This window comes from Ictidomys tridecemlineatus, chromosome 2 (genome assembly GCF_052094955.1).
Source record: "Ictidomys tridecemlineatus isolate mIctTri1 chromosome 2, mIctTri1.hap1, whole genome shotgun sequence".
NCBI classification, from domain to species: Eukaryota; Metazoa; Chordata; class Mammalia; order Rodentia; family Sciuridae; genus Ictidomys; species Ictidomys tridecemlineatus.
In genome coordinates, this window is record NC_135478.1 from 208292242 (window position 1) to 208308181 (window position 15940).

The window sequence follows — 15940 nt, forward strand, 5'->3', positions numbered from 1 at the left end:
AAGAAAAAGAGATGTTCCTCATGGCAGATGTCAGTCACACAGAGGACAGACATCACCTTCCTGAGTAAGAAGTGTTCATCTGACAGGCAGAGTGAGGCTCCCAGGAGGGTGGCTCATTCTACCCACAGCATCAGAGAAGGCTTCACACTGCAGCTCTGGGGCCGCGTTCTTTAGGAAGAACAGGTCAGACAGCAAGCACAGAGGAGAGGAGTGATGTCTGGGGCTTGCATATGCCAAGCCGCACAGTGCTTTCTCTTTGCCATTTCTGCAGCTTAAGATTCAGAGCTTGGGGAGGTTGGGAAGGGGGACCAGGGCCTTGTCATGAAGGGCTTTGCATGACAGGCTGAGGAATCAGGGTCTGGCAGGTAGCAGCAGAGTGGCACCCTTGAGAGGGGCGGACTGCAGGAGTGCTCTGGACCAGGAGGCACTTGCACTGCGCTGTCTGGTTTAATGGCGCCACCTCCACGAGCCATTTACTTGGCAATTAATCACAAGCTGCCCTGTGACATGTTCCTCTCTGCTGTCTTGTGCTTTTTCACGGCTCCTGCATTTCTGTTCCCTTCCCAAGGGGGCTATCAGCCCTTCACAAGCAGAGAAAGCTTCTCAAGGGCTCCCCTGGTGACAAGCACAGCACCTTACAATAAAAGCAGTTCAACATGACACTTTAATTGAAATTTTAGGATGTACTTTTGCCAAACTGCCGGTCAAATAAGAAATTAAATTCATCAGCAAATACCAAGTCCCAAGATATGAATGGTATTTACTACACATATAAAGACGGTGCAAAACATCTATGGGTTTGGGTCATTCTGTGGAAGCCCTGGAGTAAATCTGGGAACTCTTCTTCCAGAAGAGCTTTGGCAAGGGAGTGAGTGAAGCTTAAACAGGGGGAACCTGACAGCACGGAAGCCAGATGGAGACAGTGACTGCGGAAGAATAGAGGAGAGCTACACACACTGCTCACCCAGGTGAGAGTTTCTGGATGTGCACAGACAGGCAGCACCTTTCCTCCAGGGCCCGTGAGCTCACCGCAGCTCTCCTCTGAGCCTCATCATGCTGAAGAGGATCTTTGCCTGCTTTCATTCCCCTCTTTATTCCCTCTAGTATTAATAATAGTCAACGCCAGACACAATGCTGTCACACAGGGGACAAAGAGATAAAAGACAGTCTCCACTCTTGAGTGACTTCTTGATGTGAAAGAGGAAGAAAAGTATCTGGTTATAATGCAGTGTTAAATTCTCTCATATTTCCTCCCTCCCTCCCCCTCTTCCTTCCAGTAGCAGCAGTTTTCCACGTCTTTGTTTTTCTTCCAAAAAAGGGGTCTGAGGCATACTAAGGGAAGCAAGCCAAGGCTGGGCAAGAGGGAAGTGAGATAACACGGAGGGACTCCTGGAGGTAGTGGCACCAGAGAGAAACTCTCAGATGAGTAGCTGCTAGCCAGGTAAAACAGGGAAAGACAGAGGAGCAGAGGCACACGTGTAGTCGGGGGCAGAGGAGCCTGCTCAGGAGCTCCTGACTGCTGAGCTGGAGCCTGGAACATGAGAAACCATGACAAAGTTTTAAAGGAGGAGAAAGATAATCCGATTTACGTTTCAGAAAGAGCACTCCAGAGGCAGAATGGAAGAGCTTAAGGGAAGGAAGTGACTAGAGAGATGCCAACATAGAAATGCTAAGCTCTGGAGCTGGAACAATACATGTAGTGATACAGTCATGGAGATCTCTATTAAAAGCCCTTAAAATTAATATATTTCACACAGAGGATGGAGCAAGTTACGAACGCACTACCTGAAGCTGGCCACTGGGTGGCAGCGTCACACAGCCAGTGCAGTGGAAGATTAGGGACATCCAAATTTGAGAATGGGGCTGGCCACCACACAGGGCAAAGCCACTACATAAATTCCAAGGAGTTCCAAAGGAGACACACGCTCTCTAAGCCTGCCCCATAAACCCACTTTTCTCCCACTCTAAGCCCCTGCAGAAGCAACGAAAAGTCCATGGACGTGGGCAAGGAGCATGAACACAAGCGGCGTTATTGACTCTTCCAGTCATGTGAAGGGCGGCCAGCTGAGCCTCCTCCGAGAGCCCAGACTCTGAAACAAAGCAAGCTGAGCCCAAGATGCTCCAGTGAAAAATTACCACGGAGGAAAACCGCCAGGAAGACTAGGGAAGGGCCTGGCTGACCAAGGAGCGCCTCTGCCCTGGGAGTGCCGCCCAGCTGGCCGACCTCAGGTCACAGGGGGCTGCCTCCCAGAGGACCCCTGCCCATGCTGCCACACAGGGCATCCCAGGGAGATGCTGGGCTGTGCCACTGAGGCACTATTTGTGGTGAGGCAAGAGTTGTGGTCTACACAGAGGGGAAGGATGCAGGGGTGCCATCACAGACGATGACCGGAGCCTGGTTCCACAGCCCACCTGCCCCCTCTGGCTTCCCTGGCCCCTCCTCTCTCCTGCTCTCCCGTGAACATGCCAGGCATTTCCCCTTCACCATGCAGGGGCAAAGCTGCCTTAAGAGGGAAGGGAGGGTGAGAGATTCCATCACATGGCATGGAGCATCTAGGAGTCGCCCTCAGAGAAGCAAACCACTGCACACAGACAGCCCTTTCACTCCCCAACAGCCCTGTCAAGAGGGCACCATTACCATCCCTGCTTCACAGTGACACAAAGGCAATATTTAATTTTAATGTGGCAGCACTGGGCCTGACGATACGGAGAAAGAGGTCCAGGAACCTGCCCAGATGACAGCCACTTTCAGGAGGCAGTGGGGGAGCTGGAGGGAGGAGTGCACCTGGGCCTCCTGACCCCACTGCAGCTGGCTCCTCCACACCCCTGGCAGGTCCTCCTGTACTCTCATTAGCGCCACTTCCTAGGGCAACCAGGAGGGGCAGCCTGACCAGCCACTACACAGAAGGTGAGAGAGGAGAGATGTGTGGAAATTAGTTTACACTCTTCCCGGCACACGCAAAAGCTTTTTTACCCTCAAAAGTGATTCTAGAATCTGCCTAAAGTTCCCAGGCAGGGTCCCTTGAATTTATCCCTTTAAGTTGTACCTGTTATAAAACATCACTGAAATTTTTAATCAACATTACCAGTGACTTAAGCTGGCACACCAAAGTACTACAGAGGTCACAACGCTTTGGACCTCAGAGCCTCAAGGCATTCCTGAATCACCTCAGCACCAGCAAATAACTTGGGACTGACTGAAGTGGAGCAGAGGAGTCCTCCAGCCCTAGGCTCCTGGGGCAACAAGAGCTCTGAGGAAAGGACTGGTCCCTGTCCTGGAAAGACACCGCAGCCCTCCTGGGGAACTTCTGGTCACATCACACATTCAGACTGAATGAAGGGACAATGGACACCATGCCCAGAGATGTGGGTTTCAAAGCGGCTGCATCTTCACTTTACAATTCACTGTTCCTCATGAATATTTTAAAGTGTGACACAGAAGTAAGATGTTTTACACACTGAATCAGAGTAAAAGCAACTTGCTGAAGTTCCCACTGGAATTATGAGACGGGGAGGAATCAATGTTTCAAAACAGTCCTGATATGCTAAAAATATCCTTTGCTTCTTTCCTCTGTCTGGTCACTGTCCCAGACGCAAGCTCAGCACAGCCTCATCCATTTTTACCTGTTGAATTGCTGTTTACCTTCACGTCTTAATTGGATAATGAGAGAATATTCTCATTCTTATTTTTCTCTCCCTGAGACATTAGTACCAAAGTTACAGACCAGAAGATTATTCCAAAAGGCCACAAAAGGTAACTACTTTAGACTGGACCTCAGGAAAACTGAAAAAAAAGAGTCCTTTTTAAAATAATTGCTTATTTTAAATAGGGATTGGCTATAACAACTCACTCCCGAGACCCATTGAAATGTTGGCACAGAAACCCCTAAACTAAAGCAAATAAGGTCATGTAAAGGGAAACTTCTGTGTGATATGCCTGTGAACAAGGTGCTCTAACCTCCTCCTGCAGCTTCAAAGATATTTTACACTATTGCACAACCATGACCTTGAAAACACTTGGCTTTCCCTGCCAGCAGCTCCTCTGCATCCACCTGTCCCTACAGGTAGTAAAAGATTAGACACTCAGAACCACAGTGTTGACACAACATTTCTGGGCCTCTCTTCCTTCTAGTCCCTGGCCCTACCCCACAAGGGTGAAGTTCACTGCGGCTCAAGTGGAGGGAGAGAATATCCAAGGGCACACAAAGAAGAAAGGGCCTTGAGGTGCTCAGTAGGGGGCTTTCATGAAGAGGCCTAGTGGCAAGGATCCCCTTGGAGGGGTCCTCTGTGAGGAGGCTATGACAGCAGGCCCACTGCATGAAGCCACCTTGTAGTTCTCAGAAGGGCTCCAAACTCAGGGAGGCTGAGTGGAAGCTGAGGCCGGATGACAGTCCAGAGAAACTCTCCTTAAGCTGGTGGACAACATTCCCCAGAAGGCTGGGGTTCAGGGATGCAGGTTCTCAGTTTTAGGAATAACCAGCATTTGTGCCATCAGCCTGCCTCCTCCTATTCAAGATGTTTCTTCGGCCTCTGCACACTTGCCTGGGTGAACCACGGTAGAGTAAGCCAGGCCATCTCTGATGAAACAGGGTGAGAGGGTATACTGTCATACTTTGCAGCAACTGAAATAAGACTGCTTTCAATTTCAAATTCCCTATATTCGCTTCTGGCATCTTATCTTGTTTATTCCCCTCAATAAGTGACATTCATAGGAAGAGGAAGTAGAAGGTTGCTTGGGGCAGGGCTATCCTAAGAGGCCAGAAACTTCCCAGGGATTTTGCAGGAGATTCTGAAATGGAGGCCATGACCACCCAGCCACTCCTGCCTTTGACTAATTTTGGCCAAATTCATCCCCACCTCCAGGACTTTCTTAGTGTGGGCTTCTCATTTATACTTGGAGCCTGCCTCCTTCCTCCTCCTCCTCCTCCTCTTCCACCACATCCCTTCCCAATCTTTAGCTCTGACAGCAAAAATCATCTCCTGAGACAGGGCCCTTCATTCATGCCTCTCTCACCCCCATAACATGATGTTCACTGGGCCACCTTTCTGTATGTTCACTTAGATTCTACGATGACAGAGACCATGTTTCATGATGACTATCATCACCTTAATGCTAACCAGTGCCGGCCACGCAGGAAGTGCTCAATGAATGGAAGAATAACGTCAGCCCACCTTGACCTCCGGAGTTCTTCTGATCTTTGAACCTCCTGGAGAAGGGATCTCTGACTACACCTCTCTCTCTCTCTTCCTGACCACAGCTTCCCATCCAACAGAACCATATACAGGAGGTCCTCTTACTGCAAGGGTCCAAGTGGAAAAGGATAAGTTCAGACTGACACTGCAAACAATCCCTAGAGGCTGATGACTTGGGTGTTGTGTTATACTATGGGGACAAAATTCATTCTATGAGAATAAAAATTCCTTCTTTTACCAACACTGCCATGGAGCCCTAAAACACAACTGTTCTGACTTTTTTTTTTCTTTCAACATTTAAAAACTGTTGCCTGGAATCTCTGATTATACTGTATATTCTTCAGATCACCAGCTTGAGAAAATTCGTACCCAGTTCCACGTGTTCAAAGATGCTTCTAGCTCACTTGTTTCCATCCTGCTCCCTACAGGCCTGTGGTGAGCACACCCTGTTGTTAATAAGCTCTGTTCAAATGCTTAATTACCAAGCCGAGCCCAGCCAGCAACCTCTCAGTGGCCTCCCCTCGCCAACCACACTGGCCGCCCACGCACATTCTCCTGCTCACTTTCTCACCGCCCAGACCCACACTCCTCCCACCCCATTCACTGCTCACTAACAACTGGATCTTGCTTATTCAACTGGTCAAGCACTTTACCTGAAACCCTCCCTGCAGCCTGGCTCTCTACTTTCCCAAAAGCTCTCCCCATAAGAAACAAAAGGAAGCAATCAACCTGGCTCAGTACAAAAGGTTCACTGTTGACACCTTGAAACTTGGAAAGGATCCTTAGGGCATCATTAACTCGTCAAGTCCCCAGTGCTCAATTCTGCCAGTATTTCAGGACCGGGTGCATTAAAATAGATTTGTGTGTTGCTCATTTAAGTTTTTATAGGTGTTCCACATCTGGGACCATGAGAAGAACTGAGTTAAGATTTTGGAGGAAATGAACAGGGGTAGAAGGGAAGACAGAGGGAGAAGAATGGAGATCTATCCATTTTCTCCCGAGTCCAGTTGATGAGGACAAGGATGAATTGTGTTTTGTGAAAGTTATGTACAAATCTGCCCTGGAGTAGTCACAGCACATAACGGCACGGGGCACTGGCCCTGACTTCCTCACTGGCTGACCTCCTGGGGCAAGCTGATGTGCCCTTCAGCACGACAGGGGCAAAGAAGTCTACTTCCCAGAGTTGCTGTGTGAGTTAAAAGAAGTCACATATGTGAAAGGATCTCAAAAACTCTAAGGACTAGACAATATAAAATTAGTTTCTACTGTCATCAAGTATATCATTTCTCTCAAACATTTGTTTAGTGTGTAATGGGTATTGGGTGTTTATCCAAGAGAAAACAAGTCCCAGTTCCTGGTTCCTAAGAGTGCAGTGCAAGTCAGGGGAAAAAGACAAAAACAAACAAACAAACAAACAAAAAAACCAGGAAGTCCAATGTACTATGCTGGGTGCATAGAGGGTGCTGTGCCGCATCAGTCCCTAGGGCCCCTGGCCCAGCCGGGAGAGTCAGGAGGCTGCCTGGAGGATGCTTCATTGAAGCAATGCTCTGTGGGGGCAGCAGTGGCGGGCCAGGAAGAGAAGAGCTGAGCTTCTGGGCAAAGGGAGAACAATACCAGCTTCACAGAGCTGGACCAGAGATCATCAAAGAGGGGTTGGGGTGGGGGCAGAGGGAGTATGGGGGAGTGGGAAGTCACCAGCCATGAGACCAGAGCACCAACGGCCTCCTGTGCCCTATCAGTGTGGAACCAGCTCTCCCGATTGAGGCATTATGTAGTTACCCAAGCCAATAATAATATCCCAAGACAACAGATTTCTGGGTCTTGACAGTACATTTAAATAATGGGGCCTGAACTTACGGCAAGGCACATTCATTTTTAACAATGAAAAAAGGGGATTCCATCTTGGGCCACACTGAGCTTCTTCCCCTTGGTGATTGGGATAGTTGCTTTGTTAACTGCCTGTTTGAAAATATTCTCTTGTGATCACAGGATATTTGCTGGAGTCATGTGGGCAGCTGGTAGTAATATGCACCATTAATAATAGGCTGTCATCAGATGGTCTAGAATAGGATACAGCATGAAAATGCCCAGCGATGGGGGATGCCTCCATTCTTCCCTAAAACATTATAACCACCGCAAGATATACATGACTAAATCAAACTGAATGGCCCCAAAGTATGAAAATGCCTCTAAAATATGAGTTCTAAAGCTGAAATAGGATACACATTCAAAATTGGGCATAGTAGGCAGACCTTTGTGATGCGAATTCTGGTTCCTCCACTTACTAGCTGTGTGATTGGCAGGGAAATGACTTCACTTCTGGAAGCTTTGGTTTTCTATCTGTAAAATGGGCATCTTAAAATGGTACCTAAGATATGGTCTTACTTATGAAGAGGATAATCAACATGAAGTACTTGGGCACAGTGCCTGGCTCACTGTGGCTGTTGTTACTAATCCCTTGCACCTGTGTTGACTCACGTCCACTCTCTCTTATAGTTGTTACATGAATGAAGGAGGAGAGACCTGAACAAAGTGAATTATCCACGTTAACTCCAATGCCAGAACAAAGAGGCCACAGGAAACACAACTGCAAGGACCTGAGCTCCGGGTGAGTCACAATTAGCACATGGTGGGTAACAGCGAATGACGCTTTATCACATGGTGGTGACACTTGAGTTTCACATGGGAGCACTGGCAGTCAAACCAGCGCACTGAAAACGCCATGCTGCGAAATGTCCTCCACCTGCCCACAACACCCTTCAGGACCCTCTACTCTTCCATTACAGGGAGTTATGCCGGACAGCACTTCACTGGAGCTCTCTCTTGCATGTTCATCCCGACGTTAAGGCCGTACCTGAAATCTCTCTTATCTGCCTTATTAAACCGTTACACAACCCCGCCATCTGTGAATAAATCCAAACTTTGTTTTAATCTAAACTCATTTTGAGGCTCCTCATATTTTTACATGTTAACACTAGGCAGACAGACATTCCACACAAGTCTGACTCAGCTGAAAAAGCTGCATTCCTAAAGCTCTCCTCAGGGTTCCCCATGATAACTTTTGGGATCATCCTCTCCATGGCATTTATGATCTCACAATCTTTCTTCCTGCAGATCTAGCCTGGAAGCTGAAAACTAGCTGTGGACTGAAAAGATGATTCACATACCCTATGCATACCATGGTGATGACTGGCAGAAGGAGGAGGTTCTTAGGCAGTCTTCTTTACATTTTAACAGTAAGGAAAATGACAGGTTAGACAAGTGTGCTGTATCTACCCTCCCTTGCTCCTGGCACACTTAATAAAAGCCAAATAAATGCAATATTTTAATATCTGCATCTCTGTAAAGTTGCAGGCAGGCAGCCCTGGGCAGAGAGAGATGAACATAATGGGGACCTATGGGCCATTACCCAAGCAAGAAGTGGATGACAGGGAGAGGAACAGGGAGCTAGCTGCCTTCTCAAAGGCAGGCAACAGCACAGTGGGTGTGCCCAGCACCACACTGGCAATTCCTAGAGCACAGAGGCAGAAGGAGACAGTGGCAGGAGAAAGACCACAGTTATTGATTGATTGATTGATTGACTGATTGATTGGAACCATTCACTCAAACAGAATGCCTCTTCTGAATACTGATGCTACCAAAACATCAACTTAGGTTATATCAAACTTTTCTTCAGTGTAGTTATCCTTCAATTTCAAAGTACTTGTTGGCTAGATTTTTAAAATGTGATAGTAGCATTGGCTAAGAAGCAGGGAATTTCGAATCTAGGTGACACTGAACCACAAGTGTCCCAGGGGTCAAGGCAGGAATGTGCTCAGGAAGAAGTCGGTCAGCCACCCAGCTTCCTGCCAGTAAGGCCGGAGCTGTATGGATTTAGAATTTACACCCTAGATCTCTAGTCTAGGGAGCCTCATCAGTGTTTGTAATAGCCTGGTAAAGTATTATTCAAAAAAGTTGAAAAAAATAATCACCTTCCCATATTTCTGAGAAAGGGGTGGATACTGACCTACATTCAGTGTTCTAGATTAAAATCACAGATTTTGGATAAAGACAAGAATCTTCTATGTAATCTAATAAAACCAACATATTTTACAGATAGGAAATTGAGACTTGGATGTGTGAAGAAAACCAAGTATAAAAATTAAACCAGACGTAATTTCTTAGGTGTCAAAAGGCAAGTTTTTCAAAGAAGTTTGTGAATTTTCCCACTGGGCTGGGTGTATGCTGCACTAAGGCTAATGCAGGGGCCAGTTAATTGTTAAGGCACATCTGCAAACTTATCTCCATGTTGGAATGCCATCAGGCCTCAAAAACCCATGGGAGCCGGGCATGGTGGCGCACACCTGAAATCCCAACTACTTGAGACTGAAACAGGAAGATCATGAGTTGAAGGCCTGCCTGAGCAGCTTAGTAGGGCCTTTCCCAAAATAAAAGGACCAGGGAGGTAGCTCAGTGACAGAGCACATGCCTAGCATGCAGTGAGGTTCTGGGTTCTATTCCCAGCCCCTATCCCCACCTCGAATTAGGGTACTCATCATTTAGGCTGTAAAGTGGTGGTAAAGCTCCTTGCTCTAATATCTGCTTGGTTTGTCTCTCACTATGCAGGTTGTTTGTGAACCAGGGACACTCAGAGAAAGGCATCTGTAGGAAAGTCTGGAGTAATGTCTGACCTATCAAAGCAGCCTTCTTGCTAAGGGGTTCCTGGCAGAGCATGACAGCAGCCACTTGGGAAAGTGGCCCAAGTGCCAAACATCTTTGAAAGTCTGCTCCTGGGGCTGCCTTGCCCCAGCACTGTGCCCAGCCCAGACAGCCAGCCCCCTGGCTAGTTCTCGGCTACAGCATCTCAGTGCCTCCTGTTGCCTTTCTAGCCCTTTCTTAAAGGTCCCCTTCAGTTTCTGCCACAAGAGCAAAAAACAACCATAATGTTAGAGGATGGAGTTCTTGATTATGTTGAAAAACAAATTAATCTTGTGTAAAATCATAACTCTTAAAAAAATCAAACTAGAGGGCTGGGGTTGTGGCTCAGTGGTAGAGCACTCGCCTAGCATGTGCGAGTTCCTGGGTTCTATCTTCAGCACCACATAAAAATAAATAAATAAAATAAAGTATTGTATTCAACTACAACTAAAAATAAATAGTAAAAAATCAAACCAGAAAGTTAAATGACCAAAATATATTTTGAAAAGCAGTTTTTCTTGGTATACATTGCATAGGCCACTATCTTATCCTACTAATAATATAAATACCTAGATCTTCCTGGAAATCAACCTATAAACTTAAAAAAAAGGATTAGGGAAAATGTTTTTGATATTCTACTTTGTAATACAAATGATGATTCAAGAGGTTTAAAATTATTATATAAATAAATAGATGGTCAAGGAAAAGTAGTACAATATTACTTGTGGAGTTCAGCTGGTGAGTATATGGGGTTCACTGCAAAATTCTTTCAATGCTGCTGTATGCTTGAAACTTTTCATGATAACAGGTAAGCAAAAATTATTACTAATCCCCCACTCAGGAAATGATATCCAAAATGATTCATGGCCTACAGCTGGATATAACAGGTCAAGGAGGTAGAATAGAAAATAGAGGAAACATCAAAAATTACCTGGGGAAAGACCAATGACTCAATGCGCAAGGCTGGGGGATTTACTATGTGAAAAAACCCTTTGAATTTTTGTTTCACGCTTTCTATTTAATCATAATCCTTAAAGAGTAAATCAAAAAGTTAAGTGATCAAAAAAATTGGTAAGTTTAACATTAAAAAATGAAATTATTTAAATAATTAGATTAATACTGTCAAATTTCCAAGTAGGCAGAAACTCCCAAGTCCAGGGTAATAGGCTTGGGCCCTGGCGGGGGCAGGAAGGGAGGTGTTATTTACCCAACAAAGAATATCTAAAGGTTCTATATCATAAAAAACCCATAAGCAAAATTAAAAGTCAAAGAAGCTAGAAAGAATATTTCCCAAGTATCTTATATACAACCTTATTTATAAGGTCTGTTTACAGAGCAACCCTCATATTCCCACAGAAAAACTAAAATAAACATGGACAAAAGAAAACATTCACAAAACATTCAGAAAAGAAAAAAATGGACTCAAACACATGGAAAAAGTTAACTTCACTGTTTAGAAATTAAAAAATGTGCCTGGCATGGTGGTGCACACCTGTATAGGATGAGACTTGGGAGGCTGAGGCAGGAGGATCACAAGTCCAAGGCCAGCCTCAGCAACTTAGCAAGACCCTCTTTTAAAATAAAATAAAAAGGACTGGGGATGTAGCTCAGTGGTAAAGTGTTCCTGAGTTCAATATGCATCGAGAGGGAGGGAGGGAGGGAGACTGATTTTTATTGCCCTGTGCCTGACACGGAACAGGCATTCATTACATGGCTATTGAATAAATTAATCAAAAAATAATTTAACATGTTTGTCTGAAGATTAAAAACTGATAATACTCAATGCTAATAAAGATAATAAAAAGACGGTGAGAAGGACATTTCATAACTTGATAAAATGTGTATAGTTTGGTACAAAAGCGTTTCAGAAAACAATTTATAAAATGTATTAAGAATCTTAAAGTTTAGTTCTTTTGATTCAAAAATTCATTATAAAAATTTTACCCTAAGGAAATCATTCAACAAATGCCTAAGATTCATGTATTTAAAATAATAATTATTGGAATTAAAAAATCATTTTTAAAAAATGGTCTTTACAGAAATGAACACAGCCTGGTGTTTAGCCGTCGTGGTTGGTGGACAGCAACTGAGCCAAGGTGCTGGAGTCTACTGGCTCCTCATCAGACTGCCCAGAGGACCAGGATGCCTGCTTCCCACAGGCATTTTGAAACAAAAGCTGTTTCAGGAGGATATTGGGATTCCAGTGCATCTCAAGAGTGGGTGGCTGGTGCCCTCCGAACAGAGATCCCTGCGGTTCTTACACTTGGGTTAACAGCACATGCCCTGCATCAGCTGGCTACGTCTTCACTTCTCAAAAAGTCCTGGCTGCCTTCAGTCATCCCAGCACTCATTTGGTTCAGTGTACTTCAGTCTCTGTGGATCAGTAACATGGTTAGTAACTGAGTTCTTTTATGGTGATTAATATTTTCTGACTTAGGTACTAACTGCCACCAAGAAAATTTTTGCCATGAAAAAAACAATGGAAACAAAATAAACCCTCCCAAATTAGAGAATGTAATGCACGGTGTTAAAGATGTTTTTAAGGGACTTTTTAAGCATATGAAGGATGCTTATTTAAAAAGTGGAATATAGAATGTTGCTATACAGAATGATGCTTCTCCCATGCACTGAGTGTTTATGTAGGAAACTAATGGAAAGAAATACACAAAACCTTAACATATGACATCTGCAATAATAGCTTTGGGAGTCAGAGAAAATTTTACTTCTGTATGTGTGGAACCTAACAAAAAAGTAAAATACTTGAAAACAAAACAAAACAAAACAAAACAGAGTAGTATGGTGGATAGGGGATGGGGAGATGTAGGTCAAAGGGTACTAAGTCTCAGTTATACGGAATAAATAAATCAAAAGTATAGCATGAGGACAATAATATTGTACTCTGAAGAATTCTCTAACAGTAGATTCTAGGTGCTCTAACACAAAAAAGGTTAGCTATATGATATGGTTTAATTTGGCTTAATTGTAGTGAATGTATGTGTGTGTGTGTATGTGTGTGTGTGTGTGTGTGTAAATATATTTTGTACCTTAAATACATGCAATAAAAATAAATGTTTTATGACAAATATAATGAAATTTAAAATACTATACAGAAAAATTCAAAGAGTAATCCATCAGTTTGGAAAGAGGATGGCACTCAAGCTGGACTGCCCTCTGAATCATAGCTGCTAATCAAATTTTGAGGTCAACGTCCATGTAAACTGACTTCCTGTTCGCTCTCCTCCCACACCTCCACTTTCTCTACCTCTACGTACTCTAGCACTGACATTTCATTCTGTGGGGAATGGTACTGGTGAGCCCAGCCCCGCCATCCTGACTTTGCCTTTTCACCTCACCACTCCTGAACCCTCTACCACCAGAGTGTCCTCATCAGAGTCCCCTGGATTATAGCTGAAGCTTTCCATCTGGTCTCCTCTTCTGGCCTTACCTGTCCCCTTCTCCCTGGCCCACAAAGAGTCATTCTCTTTACTGCAGCCCAAGTGATCTTTCTAACGCCCACATCTGCCTGTCATTCTCCTGGCTAGAAATCCTCAGGCAACCACAGCAGGGCACATTAGACCTGTGTCAGCAATGGCTCCTCAGCTTCCACTCATCATCCCTCCCCATGGCCCACCACACCTCCCAGGGCCTCCTGCCTGGGCCCTATTTCCCCTTCTCTTCTGTTGCTAACCTCAAGGGCTGTCCTTCAGGAGGTGTTCAGGCAAGTCCACATAGCATGCTACTTTTATGTTCCCATAGCACTAATCACACCATCCAATGTTTCAACCACTCAAAAAATTTTGAGTTCCTACTCTCATCCTGGAAGAGCTACCAAAGGTTTCGAAACTTTCCTCAGCAAGCCGCTCAACTATTTTATCATCCTGACAATTGAGAGAGTCTATCTTATCTATCAGTGAGTCAGCAAATTTATTAATTGTATTCCTTCTGTCATAACAGTATCTCTTTGATTTTATCTGAATCTACTCCTGGTAAGTCTATCACAAAAGTGTTGCTGACATCCCTAAACACAGGGGCCATTCAAAGAGCAGGAGGTTGCTTTAGGTAGTGGGGCAGGCCCCAGGGTTGTCAGGATAAAGACGGTTACTACTCTTAGACAATCAGCAAGAAATTCCCCAGCCTTTTTTTGGACTAAGACTCTCAGTTACATTATCTTTTCCTAGAAGGGTGTGGAACTTCTGTTGCTTGTGTATCAGCCCCTCACAATTGCCCAAAGTCTTTTTTTTCAAGTGTGACTCAAATTGGACACAATGAGTCTGACTAACGTAAAGTCTTGCTTTTCTTACCCTTTTATATCTTGCTTTTAATACACCAAGAATCATGTCTCCCCCCCCCACACACAACAATCTCCAGTATTAATTTAGTTGATGAGCAGTAAAGGCTTTAATTTTGCACTCAATCACCTTCTGTCATGCATATCCCCACATTTCTTTTGCTAATATAGAATCATTTTTTTCAGTTTGTTATCATTGTTTCCAGTCCTACCTAATTAAGGTAATATGCCTGACGGAAAAACCAAAAGAAAGGAGATAGATTTCAGTTTCATATTGTGCAAAAAGTATAGGCAGAAATAGGCCTGAGGAAAATTCTCCCTGGTGGCTTACTGTTGGGTCTATAACTCCCTCCCCGAATCACACTTGCTTTAACAAACATGCGTGATTAAATGCTTAGGGATTCCAGGTTCTCCATTTGGAGCTTCTGATAATATTAACTATTCTCTTTATTTAGTCAGCATTAATCACGTATTTTCTCCACCCTTTGTCCTGTTCTCTGGCTGTGCACCCCCACCCTAGCAACCACAGAGAATGATTTCTTTAGACCTGGCCACTTCCCCTTTTATGAACAGTGCTTTAATCATGTGAAGTTCTCTGTCCAGGTCAGCCTCCTTTACCTGGGCATATGGATGAGCTTCACTGGGTCTGTGAATGCCTTGAAAATGGAGGGAAATGTTTTTTGTACAGGTGTGGTGAAAGAATTCATGTTTCCATCATAACCTCAAAGGGGCCTAAGCATCCTGTGCAGGTTAAGAACTCTGACTCTAAGGCATTCAGGAAAAAAAAATAGTAAGCTGAATAAATAGCACCAGTGCAACATACTCAACCTTTTACTTAACTACCTCCTAAGAAAATGAGAACGTCTATGATAATTACACATCAAGCCCTTTTCGCATTAATTAAGAACGTAAGTTGAGGGTATAATGGCACAATGACATTATACAGAGGCAATAATCTAACACTTCAAATATCAAGTAGTATTGATAAAAGCAGAAACTGAGAACTGTTATCTAAGCTCAATATATTGTCTTGTCCTCTTCTGAAGTGTATTTAGTAACACTGGTAGAAAACATGAATCATGATTTCTCTTCACATAATATTATTGGTTCCAAATACATACTTTTCACTGTTAATAATCATATTATTTTTGCTATAATATACTGGTATCTTTCATACTTGTGTTTTAAATAACATTTCAAAAAAGTCATTTAATATATCAAAACCCAAACTGTCTCCATTATATCAATATGCTGCAAAAAAAAAAAAATCAAAACTTTCATGACTGTCTATGGGTTATTTACTTTATACATTTATTATCATACCCCAAGTATTTTCTACAGGTGAATAATAATTTAAAAAAATCCTCCTTAAAGCTTTTCCTTATTTGAAATGCTATTTAGGAATTTAGAAGCAAGCACTATTGAACGTCGGAAATTGCTGTCATCTGTACTCACAGTTGAGCAGTCGCCCGAGGATCCTCAAAGCGCAGGCTGGACTTGTCCTGGAAGTAGAGGGTTGAATTCCATTAGCAGAGCAGGCTAGTAGGAGTGTCAAGGGCCAGTACTACCCTTCTCAGACCATCTTAATTGCAGGCACACTGATTCTGGAATCCTACAGCACTAACAATAGAAACCACACTAGGTTGTTTTCCTAATTCCTATGAAATGAGTCAGTAGGTCAAACAACTTACCCACTCTGGAGAGAGAACAATCCCTCCAACTACACTCCCTGTTTTCAGTAGCCCGTTCCCTTTCTCTGCATCTGGATAAAAGCACTCCCAA

At 44.1% G+C, this 15940-nt stretch overlaps 1 protein-coding gene across 7 annotated transcripts in view; it reads right to left on the reverse strand.

Moving 5' to 3' along the window:
- LOC110598732 (uncharacterized) overlaps positions 1-15940 on the reverse strand; it is a 206102-nt gene that overhangs the window by 41555 nt on the left and 148607 nt on the right. For 4 of the 7 annotated variants that reach the window (XR_013435366.1, XR_013435365.1, XR_013435364.1 and 1 more), the window contains one exon: positions 15614-15660. Coding sequence is in view for 4 of the 7 variants with exons in the window: in XM_078040563.1 (XP_077896689.1) it covers positions 15614-15660 (47 nt within the window). In the remaining 3 variants the exon portion in view is untranslated. Of the gene's footprint in view, positions 1-549; positions 15661-15940 lie in introns of those variants that run through there. The other 3 variants (XM_078040564.1, XM_078040561.1, XM_078040562.1) reach the window with 2 other exon arrangements.